This window comes from Amphiura filiformis, chromosome 11 (genome assembly GCF_039555335.1).
Source record: "Amphiura filiformis chromosome 11, Afil_fr2py, whole genome shotgun sequence".
Taxonomy (NCBI): Eukaryota; Metazoa; Echinodermata; class Ophiuroidea; order Amphilepidida; family Amphiuridae; genus Amphiura; species Amphiura filiformis.
The window spans coordinates 11,175,422-11,200,685 of record NC_092638.1 but is presented as its reverse complement, the minus strand read 5'-3'; the positions used below and the strand labels follow the sequence as shown (position 1 = coordinate 11,200,685).

The 25,264-nt window shown below is 34.8% G+C and overlaps 2 protein-coding genes across 2 annotated transcripts in view; both read left to right on the top strand.

Moving 5' to 3' along the window:
• The window catches only part of LOC140163483 (GTP-binding protein Rhes-like), a 31,477-nt gene extending 30,284 nt beyond the window's left edge, over nucleotides 1-1,193 (top strand). Inside the window, 1 exon segment of the mRNA XM_072186798.1 lies at nucleotides 3-1,193. Within this exon segment, the coding sequence (XP_072042899.1) occupies nucleotides 3-127 (125 nt within the window). The 3' untranslated portion in view covers nucleotides 128-1,193.
• A 2,240-nt stretch (nucleotides 1,194-3,433) lies between these two features.
• Nucleotides 3,434-25,264, top strand: part of LOC140163482 (GTP-binding protein Rhes-like) — a 42,497-nt gene continuing 20,666 nt past the window's right edge. The window contains exon 1 of the mRNA XM_072186797.1: nucleotides 3,434-3,463. Within this exon, the coding sequence (XP_072042898.1) occupies nucleotides 3,434-3,463 (30 nt within the window). The remainder of the gene's footprint in view (nucleotides 3,464-25,264) is intronic.

The window sequence follows — 25,264 nt, the reverse complement described above, 5'->3', positions numbered from 1 at the left end:
TAAAAGTGATTTGATGCAGGTTAGCGCTAACGCATTGAGAAACGGGCACAGAGACGATGATGATGTTGATGATGATGTTGATGAAAATGGAGAACGCCGAAGAAAACGTGGATGTGAGATTCAATGATGATATTCGCCGTGACATAACATGGTCACGGTTTAATACGTTTCTGGCTGTTTTTAAAAAGGATCAAATAAATCGAGGCTGCGAGTATGACGATATCCACTGTCAATCATCTTGGCTGTATATAGCGATGACGCAATCATAGTCACACCCGGATAACATTCCATACATGCTCAATTAAGCCGAATGCATTGAGGTATTCCAATCTGGACGCTGGTGTGACAAAAGGCTGACAAGATATCTAATTCGAGGCAGTATGAAAATTGTATCTTACAAGCAATTTGAAACTTAATGGCAGCTTATTGTCAATTTTATCAGCAATAAAAAGAGTACTATCTACTGGACTGAGATTTTCAATGAGCCTGATGGGTTGTCCTAAAATGAATTGATTTTGTGTTGGAAGTGAAAGACGCTTTTCCTAAGACTTAACCAAATTGTTTGGCTATGCCTCCTAAGAGTAAACAAACTGGAAGGTTATCTACCATAGTAACGGATATGGCCCATGTACGTACTATATGTATTCGCCGTAGAAGTGAGGATGTAACAGGATTAACTATCTTATCAATAGGTTAAACAATTTTTGAATATATCGCAGTGAAGTTCACTTTGCACTTGTGCGTTGATGACCATAAATGTCAAAGAACATGGATAAACAACCAGGATCGTAATTCTATCCATATCATGCTGATCAATCGAAACTTTTTGAAAAGAGAGGTATTGCATTCAATCTATGATTGCAGACATACACAGGTGATGAGTGCAATCTGCGTGTAGTGCAGGGCGCTATATTGAAAAATTATTATAACCTATTTCTATGATAGTTAATCATGTTACATCAAAGCATTATACGGCGAATGCTCATACCCTGGCTACCTTGCCAATTCAGGCTCAAACATGACTGACTGGTCCCAGCCATTGTCCTATGATTATAATTATGCAATGTTCATGTTCCACATTTGTCACTCTCTTGGACTGAATATGGAAAGGGTCAGGTGAAGAGGTGAAGGGCAACGATAGTTCTATGAATTATAAAATATCATATGAAGAGAGAAAGAGGATAGTAGGTTTGGGTACACTTCAATACCATTTGAATCATTGTGTGTCTTTCCTTACTTTGTCAGTATTGTATAACAGGAGTTATCAGTGCTCATCTCAGTCACACAAAGTACAATAAATCGCCTTTTATAGTATAGATGGTTAACCAAAAATAGCAAGAATCATCAAATGTCACAGATAAAAAATATTGATCATGTGCTTGCAAAAAAGGTATATTTGTCATGAATTAGAATCGGAGAGGACAGGTGCTGAAATCTGATTAGCATTGACGTTGATGGATTGGAATTTGCGTTATATTCTCCCAGGTGATACTTCAGGCTTAGCAGAGTTTATGATGCACAAAGTTAAAGGCAAACTGCGTCTACGAAGTGAAAGTTTTGGTAGTTAAGTATGCGGAAGTTGAGATATGATTTATGAACTTTTTTCTCACTTGCTCGAGAGGATAACAATAAATGTTCACTAGATTTGCAAGGAGTGACCTACTATACCTTAAATAGCTTTTTAGCCTTGATTCCGCGTTTTACTTGAGCCTAATTGTTCCATCAGAACCCAAGTGTGTATCTACGCCGAGAGGCCATTAAACACACAGACAAACAAACAAACAAACAAACAAACAAACAAACAAACAAACAAACAAACAAACAAACAAACAAACCGATTAGAAGTGCGTTGGTTCATTAGTAATCTCCGAAACCAGAAACAGAAACAAGAAAAGATTTCCAACCTGTAGTAATGATCTACCAGCTTTACTTGTTTAAACAATGTTATGTCATTTTATGGAAAATTCTTGCTGCAGAGCAAATATCCGTAAAATCTGCTGTATAACTGCGTAAATGAGAATATTATGAATAATTCCATATTCTTACTAAAAATTAGGTATTTATACACAGCATTTTTACAGAACAATTCCTGCAACTCTGCTGCAGGAAATTTACATGAATTTACAGCATATTTGTTACAGCGCATGTGTCATTATCAGCTAAGACGTTGTTTTACACATTGTAAAATTCCCAAACCATGAACATTGGTATGTAATTCCCTTGTACAAGCTGTAATGTAGCTTTAACATGAATCATAAACGGTGTGTCATTTCCATGTGCTGAACATCAAGTAGACTTCAATTCTTCCTCAAGGACAAATTATGTGAAAAATAGAAAAGACTCTGAGATGTAAATCAAATTACCTAGAAAGGAAAATGAATAAAAGTGTTACAGCACTCAATCTAGTATCACGGCAATATACTAATAAAAATAATCAAGTCAGCAGTGTGTTGCTGTTTAAAAAGTGTAAGCTTTGTTGATACCAAGAAATATAAAATGAAGATAACTGAGGAGGTAACGACATTGACACCCTGCATACTTGATACGCGTATTGGCCTCAAATTCATGTTACATCTGCCGACTAATTGGCCCCGTGCGGTGTCTCACGTATCTCTTTGTGTGCGGGTGTATATAGACATTATTTGCTTGCGATATCCTGAGAGAAATTATTTTATTTCCAAATGTTCGTGATTATACCGGCGCAGCATTGTGCATTCAGTTATTGCAATTACTATTGAAGGTGACGAATTTTGATTAAATTCTTCTCTACACGTCTTGGTTTAGCCAGACCACATCAAAATTTCTTACAAAATAATGTTACACGGGGTACAAATTCTACCACAGCAATATGATAAGTAAGGGTCGGTTTCTAAACTCGACCGCCGGTTGATGGCGGTCGAGCCGCAATCCATTGTTTTTTCAACCGGGCGGAACCGGCGGGCAAATGAGAGTTTAGTTTTGAAGCCGTCCCTAAGTTTGAATAAAAAAAAGTGTTCCTAGTACAATGTTGTATATAATCGAAAGTAGAAATTTAATTGAATTCATTTCGGCTGTTAAAAATCAACTAAAAACGTAGTAAAGCCAATCTTCTTTTTATGACAGAGGGGCAAAGGGTAAAATAAAATACTATACAAGCTGATACAAAAATGCACAATTGATAAAACAGTACACGCGTTGTAGAGATTGCTATCATGGGCATTATGCCACAGTGCAGATGCAATTGATACTGCATATCGAATAGTATTCATGAAAATGCTTGAGGTTGTCGATAAGGCATCGTGGAGATATGCTTATAAAAGCCATGACTTTTTTTTTGCTGTAGATCACTCGACATTGAGAATACTTATATTGAGCGCGTCGTGTCTGGTTTTATTATGTTCTTTATCACGTTGGAATATGTAGAATTGGCACAAATAGGTTTATGTACTTGAACATGGAGAAGGTATCAACGACTAGGGGAATTGTAAGGGGCTTACAAAAGGGTATATAGTATGACTATAGTAGAGGAACAAAACAAGGTAGTGTTGTAATTTATGTTCAAACAACGTTCTTACCGCGTACTCATCCAAACTGTTATTAATTTCACCCAAGAGTGTTTATTTCACTTATCTTGTTCGTAACATTTTATATTATTCTAGTTTACAGATGCATGATTGTTTTAGGTTTAAATATTGGTACTTAATCAGCTTGGTACTGTAAGATTTTCCATTGATATAAAATCATTTCTCTTCCATGGCATGTTGAATAAATGTCCGTTCTTTACTTGTACTGTATTTTTAGAATATAAAGCTTCATCATTACGATCAGTATCAGATACATGTCGTTGTCTTTTACTTGTTTCAAATCTTCTAATTAAAATAACTATAGGCATGGTGAAATACAAATGTAATCAGACAATAAAGATTTATAACTTAGCTGTAGAGGGCAAAGGTTTAATTTCGTGCTTACTATGAATTTATAATCTTCACTTGTGACCATGCATACAGAACAAAAGTTATCCGTTTTACAAAGATGTGGCATGGCGATACCACGAACATGCATATTTTGTTGTCATTCTAGTCTTATCGAAGGTCACACACAACTATTAAAGCAAAACCCTTACCAAGCTACAATTCCAAACCTTTAAACCATCAGTGCTCTTTGCCTAGGATATTGATAATGACTATAAAACAATAATATTATAAGCAATTCTAAGCTATATAATAAGCTTTTGGGGCTTTCTACACTGCCATTCTGGATATTCTTTCAAAGCAAAGTATATGAGGCAGATTATGTTACATACGTTGTAAGAAATTCCCTATATTGGATTGTTACGGCAAATGTCGAGGGTTAAAGTGACGGAGTTCGCTATTGTTCGGTTTGATTAATTCACTTCACTCAAACGGTGCAAAATTGTGTCATAGAAAGATCACTTTCTACGTGAATTATATTCAAACTCTGCGTCTTCTATTGATTGTTTTTTTTAAATACCTATACTACGCTTTGCTATAGTGTAATTCTAACACTAGTATTTGGCCGGAAGGGTGATCCTAAGAGGTGATGGTCTAATATGGCTGTTAATATGGCATCATTTACTTTTAAAATATTGTATGCCCCTTTTAATCAATAAAGCTATGTAATCTGGATCAAAAATGTGGTGCAGATAGCCTTAAAAGATACCACCCAACCGTCTTTCTTCGAAATCGTGTTCACCTCTTTGTGCTTTTTGTGTGTCTTTAATCATGTTATGGTAAATTTGAATACAGAAATATGTTATTGTAAAGAAACAATCCTTGTAGCTTATAACCAGAATATAAATATTATGGATTTCAGAGTTATATTTCTAAAAGGCCAAACATTATTCTATAAATATGGTTATTTTAAAGTCCCATAAAAAGTAAAATGGCAAATATTAAGAAAATCCGAAGTCTTCTTTTCGAAGTGTTTGTAATAAATAAGTGAATTCAGCATTTTAATTCCCAATGCATTTTGGGATAAATTGGATACTCGAATCTGTTATATTGGGTTATAAAATATGTTAAAAAGAGATTTTATTAAAAAAATGATTATTTAAAAATAATATTTTTTTACAATAATTGATAAATCAATAAATATTTAAGATTTTTTTCTGATATGTCAGAGTTCAGCTGTCAAACTATGACACAATGCGTTGGGAATTTGTAATGCTGATATCGCTTTAGGACTAACTCTTATTTCATGTTGCAAGTATTTTTGTAATAGCTATTCAAATAGTTTAATTATCACGCTAAAGTTATATTTTTAGGAACTGCAAGAGAGAGTATAAATATCATGATTATTTCAATTCTGATTCTCTTTACGCTACATTCTCAACGGAATTCTATGCAAAATGATTGAGATAATCAGTTTGCTTTGATTATATTTAAAAATACGCATGTGACCACCTCCGCGCTGCCATAACAGCTTGCTGACAGTAAGTCTGGAAGTGACCTTCTACACATCGGTTGGACTTCCTGTACATTTGAATGCAAACAACACGAGACTACTCTGCAGCAAAATTGTGTATTTTGTTCAACTTTGTGATTGTATTACAAACGTTTCCGTCGATAAATACTTTTTCCGTCGGCAAATACTTTCAAAATGTTATTTCTGATAACATTATTACAAATCCGTAATCCCCCATTTTTTGCTATTCAATTAATACTCAAATGTGATGATATTTATCTAAAGATTTCCTATCCTTTTCTGTATAGTGGTCAATGGCACGATGATTTGGCCACGCTTGCTGGTCTTGGTATGTCGTGCCCATTGGTCACGTGCGTTTTGTAAATCCGTATAATATAGTCAAAGCATACTGATAATGAACTAATTTTTTCCAGACATGTTATTATTGGCTTTGTTTTAATTTGAATAATGATGCTGTGCCGGTTTAAACATCCTGTCAATCTAGTGCAAGGCGGCCATGATGACCATGGCCAATTGGCACACTTACGTGTGTTATAGACAAGAATGACTTCGTTTATTATTTGAAGATTTAAGCATTTAAAATATTTTGATATAAGGTAACGTACATAATGTGTAATTTAAAGAAACAGACCCTTAGGTCTGTATGCACAAAAGAGTTAGACTGGGTCTAAAGTTAGACCTGGTCTAAGTAGAATTTAGTCCAAGGTCCAAGTTACATTTGCTTAAGTTATTATGTATTATTTTTGAACTCTGCATTTAAAGCTTTAGAATTTGCTAGCTACTCTAGGAAGGAAATAAGAGTAAAGGACCATTCCTGATGGAACTAAATTCCACTTAGACCAAGTCTAACTTTAGACCCAGTCTAACCCGGTGCATACGGACCTTAATATGTAATCTGTGTGCTTTGTGAATACTTGCCGTATAATAAAAAATCAGTAATTACTTTAATTTTTTGACAATTGTCATAATTATAAGTTTTTCGCAAATCAGGTCATTTATATCTAACAATATAAACGTTTATACCTTTGCTATGCAATTTTTTAAGATCTTAAAATTTGTTTGTAATTGCTCAAATAGAACATAATTAACTGAAAACCTACTATACACTAGGCAGCTGAGAAACATTAATTTATTGACATATCGCCGTGTCTGATAAAAACTACCTTAATGGTAGAGGGTGCTAGTCTAAATAAACCTTACTGTTCTTTAGAGGTTGCTTCCTCTTCAAGTGGGATTAGTCTTGATCTTTCTTGTTTCTAATCTATCGTACGTGCTGTTTTATCAGAATATTCCAAAGATGAAACTGATTTTCAGGTATCTACATATTCTCATTATGGTTATGGCAATTGCTGTAACGGATAAAATAATTATACTACCTGCATTCACAGGGTAGATGTAACAATATGCGAAACGTTGAATATAGTAACCTGTTTATATAAAGGAATTTAACAATTAATATGTTTGAAGCTAAGTAGTAGAAACAGATTAATGCTATAGATATTTACATATATGTGTACAAAATAAAACCAAAGTGTGATGTGAATAATATGAACTTTCCAAGACACAATTTTATGATCCTTATTCTCCAAGATGTTATAAAATAAAGTCAATTTTGAATATTGTGTGAAAAATAAACCAACTGGGTTAAATTAGTATGATTGTGTCTTTTTTGTCGTTGTTACCCGTGGTTACTGCGTATGCATGCCAAATGTGTAACTCGTCCTTGGGCAAAAACATCCTATATGCACTTTCACGTTTATCTAGGTAACAAATACAAAACATTTAAAATATTTTTCAGAGGACATAACAGACATTATTTAATACAACTCAATCAATTAAATGCTAGTTTTTCGGTCCATTGCAAAATAAAAATGATTTGATGTGTTGTTACTGCTCCATATTTGCCAAATAGGTAACAGTGGCAAATGCACGTAGCATGTTTTTCCTACCCAGAGACAAAAAAAACCCCGTATATTTCGTGATATAGATGATTTTTACGGAAAAGTTCTCTGGGAACCATTCCAAAAATGAGATAGCCCTTTATGTGACCACAACCATGCACGCAACCACAAGGCCACATAGCTACAGCCACGTCATATATATATATATATATATATCTCCATTCCCATTCAGATCCAGCTCACTGGCCCGAAAAATTATTTGCCGACTGGCATAAGGCGGCAGGGGAAAGAAACAGATCGAAAGGAAAATATTTCGATCAATATGAATTCAACTTCATTCGAGTACCTCAAGGTGACGCTGTTGCGTTCGTATTATTCATGGAAATAACCTGGTGTAAATATTTTTATCTTATTTGTTATTGTCTAACGGTTGAGCTGAGAGTGTCGAGATATTTAAAATTATGAACAACATTAAAGCCTGATTAGGAGATAAATTCATTGAGGGCATTCGGCAGTTACAGCTCTACTGACCCATGTCACTTTAAAATCCCCTCCCCCATTTTTTTAAGTAGGAAAAAGTTTAAATCTTTAGTAATTATAAAGGTTGCCAAACATGCTAACATGATGTTATTTAGTATAAGTTTTTCATAGATGTCATAGACGTTTAAGCATTTTGACACACGATATATTATAGCGCTATTTGATAAACAGACGTGATATAGCCTTCTTTTCCTGTCAACAGCTTAATCAATTATTCATACATCATATATGTACTGGAATGTAAGCTGTATGGAACATTGTACTGACATAATCTCTGGTTTTATGGTACATTGCAATGGGTGTCATTTTGACTACCCTCTTCAGTGCTATAGCTAGATTTTCTATGGTTTATTCTTGACTCACAAGAACATGACGCTGGACACATCAAGGGAGTTACCAAGAATCAGACATACAGGAATACGACTACGACAGGGTACCGCGACAGATGAGACCATTCTTTATATTAGTGAATCACTCTGATTTATTATGTAGAAACGTTATATTATAGATTGGCGTGATAACAAACAACAGGTGTTCTATTCGTCGCATCTTTCATTCAATTCAGTAGGAGCTTGGGTTTGTTGAAGTATCACCGTCTGTGCACTATTGGGCTATTCCAGAAAATAGATGCACACCCCCTATAGAGGGGTTCGGATGTCCGAACTTTTTGCCCAGTCGCGACTATTGGAAATCCATACTTTTAAAGTGTAAAAGGCGAACAATTCCAGCAGAATAATAGTTCAAAATCAGAAATCCTCAATTTGAGAGCTCATTTTGGACATTTACGTGATTTTTCCTTCATTTAATTTGATTTCCAGGCTTCTTCAAGTGACATTTGCAACTGGAATTCCAGTCGTTTTAGAAAGCAGACCTGGGGATTCAAACATTTCTTTGATTGAAATGTTACTCCTCTACAGGGGGTGTGAATATATTTTCGGGAATAGTCCATTTACAGACATTAACAGTGCACTCTTAAGTTTAGCAACGTACTTGATATTCACTTTATAAAGGGAATACACTCAAACAAATTGTTTTTTGAATTGTTGCTTAACCCGTGTATTGCCTTTGTTTTACTGGAAGCACCACACAAATTAACATCAGCTCACCACCCTATCCACCTCCAAATGTAAAAAGAATGTTCTTTTTGACAAGTGCTTACCTGAAAATACCAACAAAAAGAACATTACCTGAAACAGACAAGACAATTACATTACCAATATCATTGTACGAACACTGTTTCAAATACACATTGAAGTGGACGATGACCAACCTGCGGCCTGCAGTTAACATAATCCCTCGATGATGCGAAATACGTATCGTAGAGGGGTGTATACAAAGTACTTTAATACCAGACCAGGCTAAGCCAGTTCAGGCTAGGTTAATCACATATATAGGGAATAAGCACCATGCCACGTAACAATGTCTACAGGACACTGCTGCAGATTATTCAGTTATGTTGTTTATTACAAACTACTATTGTAATTCATGGTGGGAGGATGTTACAATGTTACAACACTGGAAGTATTAGCCAGGACAACTCCTGGAGTCAAACCGAAGAGGGACTGAACTATTATCATATATGGTATCATGTACAGCAGGGAAGGCTTTAACATCCTTGAACATGAATTTTCCAAAAGTAACCGGAAGACGTATACGCATTGATTTGATAATACATCGCTCAAGATGTAAGCAAGTAAATTATTAATTTTCTCTTCACACAAAGCCAGTTATAAAAAGATGCTTCAACAGCCAGACAAAAGGGCGTTATCATATAGTCTATCTTGCATGGATAACACAAGTGCCCGCATGGCATTACTAGATGCTTCCTCAGTGTCAAACCTACGAATTATCCCGGCGAATTATGGAAACATTTTGAAAATTATCCTTTGTACGGGAATACCCGCTGGTCATTGAAAAGTGCCCCCTTCCCCGGTACTTGATCAATGTTGATATCATCTCGATCTGTTGGTAAGTAGGTCAGAGGTAAGGTTTCTCAAATAAACCTCTGATAGCGGTTAGCTAAGGATATTACCACATGAAGTAATTAGTTCAAGTCAGAAGGTCGCTTATCTCAGGAATTCTGCTCTTAGACGAGGCTAAAGCCTTGCCAATGTGTTGCACGAGCCTTTAAGATGCTGCAATTAGAGCTATCACAATCTGATCATACACGCAATTCCTGAATGTCATCAAACTCGTTGAAATTATTAAAACACTTGAGCGACTAGACTCGGTTAATTATACTCAGGCGACTTGCTTATACAAAAGGTTTAAAAGAGTTATTGAAATAAGCTGCTCGAATTTAAACATCTTAGCTTATACCTTGACGCTGTTAACACCTGTTATCATTGATGGGCACGTACGAAAACAATTCAAATATTATTTCAACTGTTGCTGAAAACATCCAGGGTATTTTAAATAACACAAACTGACTCACGGTTTGCAATTGAAGATAAATCGAGTCTATCACAATCTAGGTACCGATCAGTAAAAGGGGAACTACTTTTATTTGATTAACAATACAAAGCACAATATATATGGTTTGCTTGACAGAAAGCATTGATCCTCAGAATTGTGTTGCGCACAACACCATATGTATATTTCATATTAAATAATTATACAGTCTCTTAGCTTGATCAAACAACCGGAGTGGCAAAGGCAAAGCAATTAATTTGAACGGGCTTTCTACTAATGGCTCGACGTTTACTATCATATATAATACATGACAATTCGAACCTCAAGAGTAGCGTACGCACTGAATTAACGATTGGTGGTTATTATGTACATACACTTAACTGTTTTATTTCTCAAGGGATTACCTCAAACTGACAGTAATTCAAAAACCATTTCGGTTTTATGTGAATGATTAATTAACATTAAATGAAGAAGGTTATGATACATCGTTTCAGCAACCGGTTTCTGAGGCCACTATGCATCACATGCTATGCAATCTTCAATAAACATGTGTGCCAACATATTTTCCCCTCACACAAAATTGATGCAGTAGCAACAACCTCCAGGTGAATCTCATGTGGTGGATTTACAAAAAATATTTTAAGCAATAAAAATGCAGCTAATGCATCTAATGTATTTTGATCATTCACTGGTCACATCTACCAGGATTTATTAAATATAGGATACAGTCACTCCACCTTTCTTGAAACATACTTAACCTAAATTTCAGTTATAAAGGTCAGTGGCTACACTAGCTGAGTCAAGGAAAAAACAACAAAAAATAAACAAAACAAATAAAACTAACAAACAAAACAAACAAACAAACAAACAAACAATTAAACAACAACATAGTACAATGAAGCATTATGTGTTAATTTTCGGTTTCAATACATACAATAATTATTATTATGCACTTGTGTTGCAATAGTATATAACAGGACAGTTGTAAAGGACGGAAGGATAAAAAGAATCCTGGTGATATTTTAACTCTGCTCGCGAAGCGCGCAAACAGAGGTCTATTTCACCCTGTTTGAAATTTTACGCTACTTTAGCCCAAAATCAGAGCATTGAGAGGGCTACAAAGAAGATTTTAGAGGGTTATTTTAGTCTAATTCTGTCCGGTAGATAGAGATGGCCAGCCAAGGGTAGATCCGTCCTTGAGGCTTAATTTCTTTCTGCAACCATATTGGGCCATAATATAACTAATATAACCGCATAGTCCGAGGTTTAGGGTTAGGGTTAATTATATACGTATTTATTGGTATAATTATATAATACTGGTCATACTATATCGAATATATGCACTTTTTTTCGTAATCGATTAGTATGATAAACAAACGCCTCTCTTGCAGAACAACTCGTAGCATAGTGGTATATCATGTGGACTACGGATCCATAGATTGTGAGTTCAAACCCCGGTTAAACTACAGTAGAATTTTGATTCTAATAAATATCTTTTTATTTTGTTAAGAAAGAGGAAATGATCATGGTAATAAACCGCAATAAACCTATGTTATATCTAGCTCCATATACAGGGTGCCCCAATAAAAACAAAACTCTCATTGCGTCCTCTTTTTCTCATGTTTCTGAACAGTTGATCAAATACTTTTTGCTATGTAAAGACACCTTAAATTGTTAGCTTTAATAAACTAAAACAATTTTTTTAATCGGCTCACAATATTTGAAGATATGCCCGCTTTAGGAAATGTACCCGTTTTTCACTCTGTCCATGGATGAGGTTTGGCTACATCAACGATTAAAATGAAACACGGTTAATGGCATGGACAGTTAATATCATTAGGTTTTGGAAAGCATTCACTATGAGCGAGGATCACTAAACATCTTCGCCGTATTAGTGGTGCATTCGCAAGTATACGGCGCACAAGGAGAGTACGTAATGCAATTGATGCAATGAGGACCAGGGCTGAATCCTGTATTCGTCAAAGGAGGTAACCAGGTAGAGGGCAAAGCAGCACAGAGTATATAGCAAGAGAAGTCCCATCCCACATCCATTTTGCCGACAAGTAATGACACTTAACACAATCCATGACCATAGGCCCACCGGTAAAGCCCAATCCCTAAATAAAGTTTATTTTATAAAATTATCATTGAGGAATGCTTGATATTCATGCATGGTACGTGTACTCCTTTTCAATCTTTGTAGTAGCTAAACCTCCTCCGTGGACAGAGTGAAAAAATGGTACATTTTTTGAAAAGAACACATCTTCAACAGTTGTGAGCCGATATGAAAGCTAACAAATAAAGGTTTCTTTACATTCCAAAATATATTTGATTAACCTTTCAGAAATAGGGGAAAAAGAGGGCGCAATGAGGGTTGTGTTTTTATTGGGACACCATGTACTTGTGTACTATGTTCCATCGCATTGCGGCCCATTATGGTTGGAAAAAGAAATTGCGCTTCCGGTAGAAGCACTCAATCTGCCCTATGCCCTCGCCTTAGCTACTGAAAGTGCAAGTAACGTTATGCTCAAATCAACGAAAGAGTCAAGGTCATGAGGTACCAGCTGAATTAATTAATAAACTTACGTGTACTCTGATATATAGGTGGAGATTTGTGTCAAAAATTAATTTATCTGCTGACTGACACTAGCTTATAAGTAATATATATATTTAAAACGTTTAAAGAGCTCTATATTTACATTATGATTGTATAAAGGTCCAGTTTAAAGGTCCAAACCGTGGTTTTTCATCAGCTAGGATTTTTTCATACTCCTTGTAAGGTAAGAGCTGTAGTTTTAAAAAACAAACAAGATCACAACAATGCAGGAGTGATTATACATATTATGCATATTTTAATTAAGATTCAAAATAGCCATATGAACGAAAAACTATTTGAACTTGTCAATACCTTCAATAGTAAAAACAACTATATTGTAGTATCAGTTTATATTGATTGAACACTTGGAATTTCAGGTGGTGAACTCAGGTTGTGACATATGACATGTACTCGATCATCGAGGCCACTTATTTCCGGCGCCTATGTATTTATAGATCATTTGAAACATAGCAATAAACCCCGATGTTGATGTAGTATTATATAAATATGTTTGATAATTTACAAAATCTTTGAAGTAATAGATAAGTGATTGATACAGAGCCAGAAAAAAACACCACAGGTATATAAAATACACAGGCAACTAGAGACGCTGTACTCAATATATTTGCCTACATCAGGGGCGTAGCGGGGGGGGGCACTGACGAAAACATTTCCCGGTTGCATTATCTTGACCCGGTATTATCGGTGAGATATATAATACACATACCGGGTTTTTTTTAGAGAAACTGTACGGTACATGTTAAGTCTTCGAACTTCAAAAAACGATTTATTGGGACAATGTGCGCGCGTATTACAGTATTTAGGCTTATGATCGGGGTGACTTTTGGTGGAACATGGGCTCCTTGCCTTTCTAAACGTCAACAGATGATGGAATTGTGTAAATTTTGTTTGAATTATTAATTAATAAGTTGGAATGCACTCTCTTGATATGAAAGGTGTGAAAGACTTCCACAAAGTTTCTCTCCTCCACCTCGCTAAGTAAGAAGTAAACATAAAATGAAAACATCAGCTTTATTCGAAGGAAGAAGAGGAGGGACCGTACTCTGTTAAATGTTTCCAAAATCAACCTGTACATGACGATTTAGCTCCTCGTGGACAGAATTTAATGAAAATTTAGCTGCGACTGCATCTACAACCCATTAAGACAAATTACAATGAACATGCAGTCATACGTATGTGTTTAAACAAAGCAAGTACGTATTTCTTACTTATTTCAAATAACAAACTGTATGACAAATACTTATGTTCAGGAAATATGCAATTGAAAATTTTAAAATCCAATGTCATCTTAACATAGTGGTATTTTAGAGGTTCCGAACTGAATTTGGTATACCTAACAAGTATTAGCAAATACGATTAACATTTACTGGTACATTTCAGCCTCTACCAGAGAAAGATAGTACAGTTTATAATATTTTCCCAAAAAGAAAAACATGTCGATAAAGTCGGTGGGTGTCTTTAGTGTGTTCAGATTTAAGCTCATAACATAATATCACCGATGAAAGCAAATATTGCTTTACGTAACCAGATGGTAGTATCATTGCCTTTACATACTTATTGGTTTCCAAAAGGGCGGGCAATGTATATATGATCTTTAAATATCAAAATAGATCACATTGGTGATATGGTATGGTAATCATAATAATGTGGACCAAAAATAATGGCATTAATAAGAGCAAAGCAAGGTAAATGGAGGCAACCCAATGTAGCCTTGATTATAATTATTAATTGTAGTACTAAATAACAGGAAATGATAACATTGAAAAATATTAATATTGAATCAATCGCTTTTGAGACTCGTTTGTTACAGCGAGGAGGAATAGTATACAATGAGTTGGGTTGATTATACCAGCTGCTTCAAAATAATTGGTCCCCGTCATTGTTGAAATGCCTGCTCCTTCAAAATGCTACATTGGATCCTCTTGAAATGACCATACTTTATTGTTATATAACTCTTTATGACATTAATTATCAAATTATGCTGATCCTATGTTGCATTTTGATGTGGTAGTCATGTCTATAGTCGCTGGAATCTGATGGGTACCAATCATTTTGACACATATTATACATGTACTTTGATACAATTTTAAAGTCTTAAGATACATGTCTATTTTATTTAAAGGTTACTAAGTTTTAATAATATTTTTCACAGACAATATTTTGGTAAATGATTACAAGAAATAAAATGTCAACTTTAGAAACTTACTGAACTTGGTCCATGATTGTGGTAGATGTATGGGACAGTTAGAGAGATCGTGATCATGTCAATACAGGACAAACCCACAGAATACAGGAGTTTTAGTAATTATGCTGAGTTTCAAATTTCAAACAGTGTTTTGTTTGTTGGTGTAACACGAAAGAGGTGATCTACACGGGGAAAAACATTTTCTTCTCAGTTCTAAATTACGATTATTGGACTCTTCATGATAGTTATACTACATTATATCTTGCCTCAACATCAACTGGAGTACATTAATTGAGTATGTCGAGTGATCGCTAGGACAGTAAATGTCAAATAATATAACAGATATATTATTATCTTCAACAGGTTGCATATTGAAATGCATCATGCATTATATATCTTTACTGTGTAACGAGCAGAGACTACAATCGGTTTGATGTCTTTTTGCTTTCAAATGTCACGACCATCTATTTGGGTATAAAGTCGATTACCGTTAAAGTGATACTGGTGAGTAGAATCAGTAATCAGTAATTATCCATCGCTAGCAATTGAACTATAAATTAGGGTTTGTGATTTACCAATTCCATCAGACACAAGGTAAATGCGTATAAAATAGAATCAAGAAATAATAAATTTAAAAACACTTGATCAACACAACTCTAGCTCTCTCAAGTAATGATTTATAACTTATGCACAAGTTAAGTTTGGATACAATTTCATCAAACATTTCAGAAATATAATTTTATGACCCGAGGTTCTGAGGTAAAGTGATATGATTAAAAGTGTACTTAATGGGCCCAGGTTTTGTTAGACGTATCGTCTCTGCTTGCCGAGTTGTGTTGTGACAAAAAGCTGTAATTTGCGATATTTCTTACTTGTTCTAGACTATCAAATCAGTTTCTCCTAGTAAGAAGATTTGATTTACCGACGCCATATCTTACATCAATTACAACTGCATAAAGCCCATGGAGTTACATTTTAGTGTTCTTCGAAGCAAGTCTGTCTAAGTATATTTTTAAATATTGATATAGCATTAGCGATGATTTATGCCATGAAGTTTCCTAGAATATTATATCTTTTATTTTTGGACACCTTTTTAATAAGTGGAACATATGATTTTTCAGATGAAATTACTTATCGTGATGTTGCGATAGTATATTTGTCAATGTTATTAAATATCTTATGCTTTTGGTGATTATAAACTGAAGTTTTCTAACCTATTAAATCAGAATTCTTTGTAAAAACAAAAACATGACAGTTGTAACAAAAAACAAAAAACAAAAAACACAAAAACAAAACACAAAAACAAACAAACAAACAACAACAACAACAAAACAGTCATGACTTCAAGTGACCTATGTCAGCAACGATTTTTGAAATTCGTGCAGTAAAATATACCAGCCTTTTTGAAATACTCTGATCTGTCTGGAGTATGACGGATATATAAATATGTATGGTGTAGTTAGGATGGCGAATGAGCTCAATATTGACAACCTCACTCTCTCTAACCACTCAACATCAAATCAAACACAGCAAACTATAAAATGGAACACTACCCCGGCAATTAAAGGCACTTTTGATACAAGAAGTAATAGAAAAGCTAGATTATTCATTAATAAACTATATCTTTTATATTTTTTCAGAATTAAGGTAGTTTCATTATCCACTTAATCCAAATGGTTCACCTAATGATTATATGACCTTAACATCGTAAAGTTGTAGCTTGTGGCATGTTATTATACCCATATAGATACATGCACATGTACATGCAAAGTGATTAGATGTTTTCAGATGATATATATAACTTCATTTCCCACAGCAATTACCAATTTATTATAAGAAGTTAACCTTAAAGCTGCATTTAGTTATACACGGCAGTGATAAAAAAGAGACACTTTGATACAGACGACGCACGTTATTCGTTAATCATTAATGCATATCGCTATTCATATTAAAGGCTAAAAAGGTTTTTCTCCTGTTCATGTAGTACGTTGCGAAATGCAAGTCATGCTGTTTTACATTTTTTGGAAGGCAAACATTTACTGAATTGAAAAGACCAGCAGTTATTTAAGAAAACATAGAAAAGCAATTTCCTTAATACAAAAATGTTTTGCCTTAAATCATTCATTTGTGTCTGCAACATTTCGAATACAGTATAGTGTTGATTGCCAAATGGCATAGACTAATTATAAAACACTTAAGTCACTTAAGTAAGCATGGTAAACATTGCGTTTCGCATTATGGCTCATCTCTGTATAGTTGCTTGCTAATGTAGTATTATCTACTCAACTACGATGCTAGGTAATTAAAGAGGACATCACATGGTACCAAATCATTTCATATTGTATTTTGGTTCCCTGTCAATGATAGTTCCTAGATCATCGGATAAATGTATACCCCTGCTTGCTCTGTTAGTTCTGCTGTAATCAGTCAGGTCCGTGGCTCAAATTTTACTTCACTATGTTTTTGCTTCAGCAGCGCTTTGCTTCAGCTCCATATTCGTCCTGCTGTTTAGTTCAACAATCATATTAATCATTTCGCATCATCTGTTCTTATATTACATTTCTCACATTCATGCTGCCCCAACATGCTTAAACGAGTTATCTGACATTTTCGGCAAAAAGGACTTTTTATATATTTGACTTATTTGGTTACACTATGAAATATCCAAAGAGCTAGATATCAGCATGTGAAAACAGGTTAATTACATCATTTACCTCAGAAAACCATGACATAATAAATTAACTGACAAAACTTGTGGTATTTTACACTTAAGGGTAGACGAGGTATTGTTGGTCGAAGCAACCTAAAAATCTATTCTCATTATCTAGATCAATATATTATTGAAATATAACACCTTGATGTTTTGCAAAAGTTCATTCTACAAATCGCATACTTTGCAAACTTGCTTAATTTATTGTTGTTAATGAGTTATGTACGTTTTACAAAAGTGTTGTTGTTTCAGCCCTCTTTACAACGTAACTCAAGAACCGCAGCACATATAAAAGTATATCTGTGATATTTTAATTCTTCTACACACTCGCTATGAATTGAGCAATGCAGTTTTTGCCAAAGCTCACTACCATTCGTAAGATGCTGTGAACTACCAAATCACAACAGTTTAAAATAATTAATAACCTTAACAGTCCATTGAGTACTACTGATTATTACACAATACTTGAGCAATTTATAGTGCGGTCTCTTATTCCAAACATCAAAATTGCAACGAACTTGTTTTGTCGTGGTGGGCAGCATATATCTCCAACCAAATTCTTCTTCCTGTTCCTGGTGTTACTATTTACTTTATTAATTAACAACCAAGGATAGCTTAAATATTGATGGAGAAGAGAGATTAAAACCCTTTTCTCTATCTGTATTTAACCCATCCTTATATTGATGGAGAAGAGAGGTTAAGACCCTTTTCTCTATCTGTATTTAACCCATCCTTATTTGTCCCTTTGTCTTTTCCACTACTCTTTACATTTAAAGACTGCTACACTGCTAGTGACCTTGCCCAAAATGATGTGTGAAGAAAATGAATTGATGCGAACGTAGGCGACATGGACTCATATTTTGTCAGCCTTTAATTGGATTGATGGAGATTCTATCATGCAGCACTGTTGCCACATTACGAAAGAAATAGATTTGTAATTTATAATCCAATGATATGGTTTAAAAGGTTTACAACTGTCGTGATGCTATATGGAAGAAGTTATCTGAGGTTCAAAAAGACATAATAATACTAGTATAGAACATAAATTATAATCTTCACCTAAATGTTTTTATTCAATTGTAACATTGTATCGTTTTATGGCGAATATGACAATTAACAAAAAAATAATAAATAAATACACATTTGTTACATGACACCATTGCCTAGAAGTACATTTAGTATTCGACTTTTATTGCGGCAGTTATCTTGTAAAGTATGTAACAATAATTATTGTATGAAGCCCCGTGGCAAACCCGATTTAGAGTACACTAAATAAGATGACAGTTTAAATCTACCATGAAACATTTAGAAGTAAATCCTTGCAAAAAACCTGCGGCAAACTCGATTACGGAGTACACCTTGTATGTTTAATAATGTACTATTTAAGTTGAAACCTAGATGCACACTTTATACCAAGAGGTAAATGTACTTATATCTAAAGACCGAATTAAAAAGACTAGTTTGCGTCTGACGTCAGGGCAAAGGCGCGACGTGATTGGGTGCTGACCTGCGCAGTACGGCATTTTGGTCTAGTTGACAGGACGTCATACGCAAACTTGTCTTTTTAATTCGGCCTTCAATAATAGAGCTGATTGGGCTAGACACACGTTCGTGGAAGGAAACCTTGCGGCAAACCTGAGAACGGTCGAGTATTCTATCAGAAGTTTCTATGGTTATCTTGAAACTCAAAAGCAATCTTGTTTGGAATTACATTTTGGTATCGGCATTTTGCACTCAAATTGTGTCGGGCTAGTCAACCCTTGAACAAAGCGTTTAGGATTACGCTTCAAGCTGTATACCAGAATTTGTACTGTTAAATATGAATTGAAACATCTATACTATACATGTAGTAGAACATGATTGTTTGCGATACAAGAGTGGGTATCCTAGATACAAGAGTGGGTACACATGAACATCAATAGTGTACAATGGGAACATTTGCATCCACTCCTGGCTCTAGGGTCCCCAATATTGATCAATAAAATTGATCGTGTATGGGCCTCATCAGGGAACGTTTAATATTTACGCTGGAGGTGGAGTGGTAATTGACAATAAAATCGTCAAAAAAATTCCCATTTAAAGCTAACATTATGCCCTCATGATTCAAGTAAAAAAATTCAGATTACCCCCGCAAGACCACAAAAATATTCGGATTCCCTCTACAAAACTCCCACTCCCTCCGTGTAAATATTGAAGGTTCCTTAAGGGATCTAAAATGAGCGTTTATTGCGTTTCGACAGTATTTTTTTTGTGGGACATGAGAGCACCTCAGACCTATCGAATTGCATTCTGAATACGAAGCATGTCTTTCTGATATCAAATAATTTTCATTTTTGAAAATCACAATATAATACAAATTTTATGACAAATTATAAAAATTGATATTTTTCAAATTGTTGATATATAACAGTTCTTGAAGTAAATTATATAAATCTAATGACATATTCTTAAAGTGTATGTAGCAGGAGGAAAAGCCGACGGTCAATTGAAAATTTTGACCTTTCATATTGAAGATATGGATTTTTTCCTAAAAGACCTAATTTTTTTGGTGTTTTGGGAAAACAAATCCATATCTTCAATACGAAATGTCAAAATTTTCAATTGATCGTCGGCTTTTCATCCCACCACATACACTTTAAGTATAAATCATCAGATTTATAAAGTTTACTTCAAGTACTGTTAAATATCAAAAATATCAATTTTTAATGATTTGCCATAAAATGTGTATTAAATTGCGAATTTCAAAAATCAAAATTATTTGATATCAGAATGACATTCTTCGTATTCAGAATGCAATTCGATATGTCTGATGTGCTCTAATGTCCCACAATAAATACTGTCCAAACGTTCATACCCCAGCCCTTAAAGTATTCTTCTCGTCTCAAGGATTCAGAAAAAAAGTATAGTACGACCTACTTATGACATACTGCTCTTGAGTTATAGGCATATGCACGTTCAATTTGGTTGATCAATATCAGCAAAGCTGAGGGTGGTCAGTTTTGTCGGTCACACTGGGGTCAAAAATTAAAAATACAACAGCTGATGTTAACGAAACTGGTCTCAAATAAAAAAAGTTATTCTTTGCCATGTAAATTTAAGTCAAATAAGGAATAATTTGCGCTGTCTAGAATGCTTTGTTACTGATAAAATCAGGCAACAAAAGTTGTTGGTCATGACCTATTATGTGATGTTTCTAAAGTAACGATACATCTTAGATGGTGATAACAATACCTGATATTACATGGCGAACCATTTGATACCATTTCCGTTGAAATTATTTTTTTTTTCATGTTTGACCTCTGTGTGGTAAAAAACAAAACAAAACAAGACAAAACAAAACAAAACAAACCAAAACAAAACAAAACAAAACAAAACAAAACAAAACAAAACAAAACAGAACACCCTTATGCGCACACCGACATCGCCTGGCTAATAATTACTTGGTACAGCAGAGATACTAAAATAAATACCCGGGATCGATACACGTGAATTTGCTATGCACGAGTTTGATATGAGAAGAAAATCTTTGGATACCGGTGTAGAAAATGATGAATATCTCCCGTAAATGATTTCGAAACCAGATGTGGTTATTTGCACATGAATATATATTTTGAACAGATATGATAGTCGTTAGCTTGCGCTTTGAGACAGTAGCTTGCGTCTTGAGTCAAAAACTGACAATAATTCTGCAATAATTCTGATTTATATGTGCCGAATGATATAGCGCAGTGTATAGGCCAATCGTGAAGGTTGTCTAAAAGAATATGACCTATGGCATACCATGCTTGCTTGACTGACACACAGCGAGGTTAGTCACCGAGCTAATCGGGGCTATTGTCAGTAGCCTTAGTCAGATGTCCTTCAGCCTATGCGACTCAAAACTATTAAACAGGTCGATATGTATAATGGCCATGCGTGGCGGTGGATTCAATCTACCATGGCGATTTCTGCCATGAAGATATCGGGGCGATGACACTGTGACGCGTATCACCTTTAATTTTTGAAACCTGACAAATCCATCATTAGACACCTTTGGACTTTAAAAATAGGGGTCATTGATAGAGAGGGTGCAAGCTACACCCACTTACACTCAAAACTATATAACCTTTTCTATATCCGCCCCAAACCAATATTCCCATTTGCTGCGCCGAACTTCGATAAACATTTACACCAACGCTGGACTTGGCGTGCCTCTTTGAAATTTGCGCGCACATTCAACTCAAACGCTGGACAATTGTTTTTAACAAAGAAGCGGAATTGTGCATCATTCTGTCTCTCTAAGATATACCATGCAGCTAATTGGCAAGCGCGACTGAAGCATGCACTCAGCTGAAGTCATTTCTCTGCGGAATAATGCTAGTGTTTGCAAGCTCCAACCCATAAACACTTGTTCTACTTTACGAAATTGGCTAGACTACGCTAGTCATTAAATTCTCACGTTTAATTGTGCATTATAAAGCGTTGTGATGCTTAGTTGATATTCAAAGAGGCAACATAATAACATTTGAAGTATGCACAAGATGAATTGATTTGAAGGGATAAGGCGCGTGTGATACGATTTGGTGGTCAGTTATGTACATACTGTTTCCTCGTCAAATGCAATAGAAGTTTGCCAAGTTTTAAAAATGCAATTCGTAAACATCTCTCCAACAGCTATTTCAAATGAGGTCCTTCAGCTGGTGTATTTTTGGTGTTTCCTTTTCTCACCTACTTCTCACTATATTGTTTATTGCCGTTTTGTTGTCGCTCTGTTGCCCTATGACCCATATTTAGCTGCTTCCATTATAAGTATATTTTGGAAAGTCAAGGAACTCATTGAATAAAGCTTAAAGGCTTTCTTGAGTTCTACGGGTAATTTTTCTTTTGTTTGTATCAAAATTGCTTCTAATGTAATGTATGTAACATTAAATAATGTATTCTATATTTTTACAACTTATTTTGTGCAATGCAAGTAGTAATAATAATAACAATAATAATAATGCCGCGCCCTGTTTGCCATATTGCATCACAAGTATCCCTAAATATTTACGTATAATAGTAGTTTTTAAAAGACCGAAAGCAAACTCCAGTATCAAAATTATACATAGCATAATAGCGTGACTATTCCAAATTAGTCTTAACCTTGCTTTCAAGAGAGTCATCCTTCATACAGCCTTAATCAACAATAATGGCATACGCATACTACCAAAATTAATTTCGTAAGCGAAGAAGCTTTTTAGTTATACTACGGTGATTAATTTTGATGTGGTTTACATCGTCAGATAAAACAACCGGGTAATCAAATTTAATATGAAAATACTAACCTGGCGAATTTAATTGCACGGTATATGTTGCGCAATATAATTCCGTAAATGCGGGGGACCAGCAGGGGGACCTAGGAGGTGAAACCCGAATCATCTATGATGTAAACTACAAGTTAAAGACGGCTGTTGACTGAGGGGGCAATTAATCCCCCGTTCCATCACGGGAAATATTTTGTCGCAACAAGAAGTATATTCAAATTAAGTAATAATATGAACTTTGATATGAAACATTAAGGGGTTAATACACCCATGTAGTTAATTTGTGACTATTTTTGCATTTTTCTCAAAAAATAATTACACTGGTAACAAAAGTTATGTATATTATTGGGGCAAGGTATCCAATTACTACACTGAAATTTCAGTGACTCAAGAAAAGCGATTCAGTGTATATGATAGGAAACGAGGTACATACTAGCAGTACCTTATTTCTGATCATAAATAACAAACCGCTTGTCTTGGGTCACTAAAATTCCAGTGTAGTAATTGGATTCCTTGCCCCTATAATATACATAACCTTTGTTACCACTGTGTTATTAGTTTTTGAGGAAAAATGCAAAAATAGACACAAATTTATCGAGGGGTGTAGTACCCCCTTAATTCGACATGATGCTTTAAATTGAAGCCTTGAAAGTTTTCATAACAAAAAAGAAATTAAGGTGAGTATTATACAAAAGATATATTTGTAATAACTACATTAGAATTATGTGCATTTGATTAAGATTGTGCCAGATTAAATGTTCGTGTTATGAAAATATGTAGATAGCTCTTTACTCTAACAATCACGTTAACTCTTTGAATAGATTAAACGATTCTCTTTTACCATTAAGCCTACTTCACGATAATCATCTGGTCTTCCTTTTAATTCATGAATATAATATCTCCAAAATGTGCTGGACATTATTTGAAATAATTTTGAAACACGAACGGTATATGCACGCCGCAAAACAGTACAACAATGTTACTAAAAATATTAAATAGTGACATTAAGATAGGGATACAAATCCTGCTTATAATTACTAAGAACACTTTATTAAAGATCGTGGACACCTGTACAGTTTATTGAACTTGCGTGTCACAATGGTATTTTATACAACTGAGCGACCATTGGCGTATAGTTACTTGGTATTATACAGGGTGTATCATAATAAAGTATGCAGCGGAAAAACGTCACTAAAGAGTATGATGTATTTGGCCAAAATGCTTTAGTTGATAGCTGAATCAACATCCTATACTCCCACAACCGTAAACTTACTTATGTGTGACCAATAACAAGGACTCATTGACTATTTTTGTGAGCCGTAAAAAATCCAGTTGCGCGAAGTCAATTAAAATGTTCATAAAATCACATTTTCATAACTTTGTTTACAGTACAGAACGTCCTGCAGAATTGTTTGGCAAACTTGTGATTGCTTTAAAGCACCAAGTGGAATTGCCCCTGAGGCTATCTGAAATCAAAATGTGTTCACAAGTCCTCCTGCAGATCGCGATAAACTCCACAGACACATAATTGCACAAGTTGACATTCAAGCAGCACCGACCTCTCATAAGACGTGGTGTGAATGCCATGTTGAGGAGAGCTGATATCTGCGTATAGAGGAATGGTGGCCATGCCCTGGTGGTCACGTGGAAGACTAAGACTGTCAATTACTGTAAAGAAAGTGGTCAAACATGTGATTTTCATGTTGCTTTCATTATTGTTGACTTTGCGCAACTGCATTTTTTACTCGGTTTTCAAAATTAGCCGCCACAAAGTCTAATGCTAATTCCCTTATCCCCAACAATAAGAACATATTCCTGAATAGTAAATCGGAAGTTGAATCGGCAAAGGAACATCATTACAAATGTATACCGATGGCTCCATGATTTTCATTTTTTATTCCAAAAGTCATCAAATATTGACCCAGTTTCCACAGAGCCGTGATGCTTTACTCTGAATATCTTTTCCTGACCAGATTCTATACTTCTAAAAGCTCCCACTGCTCCTATGTTTATGATTTATAATGCTCACTGAAATGGATGATGTATTTTATTAAGTTACGTTTTTAAATGTCAACTCTCAGTATACAACCTGTTTTACGACGTTAAATAATCACCACTCTGATGTATGAGAAGGATTTGTATTTCATATTGGTAAACCTCGTATGATTTATTGCTATATTTTTTGTGTAGGGG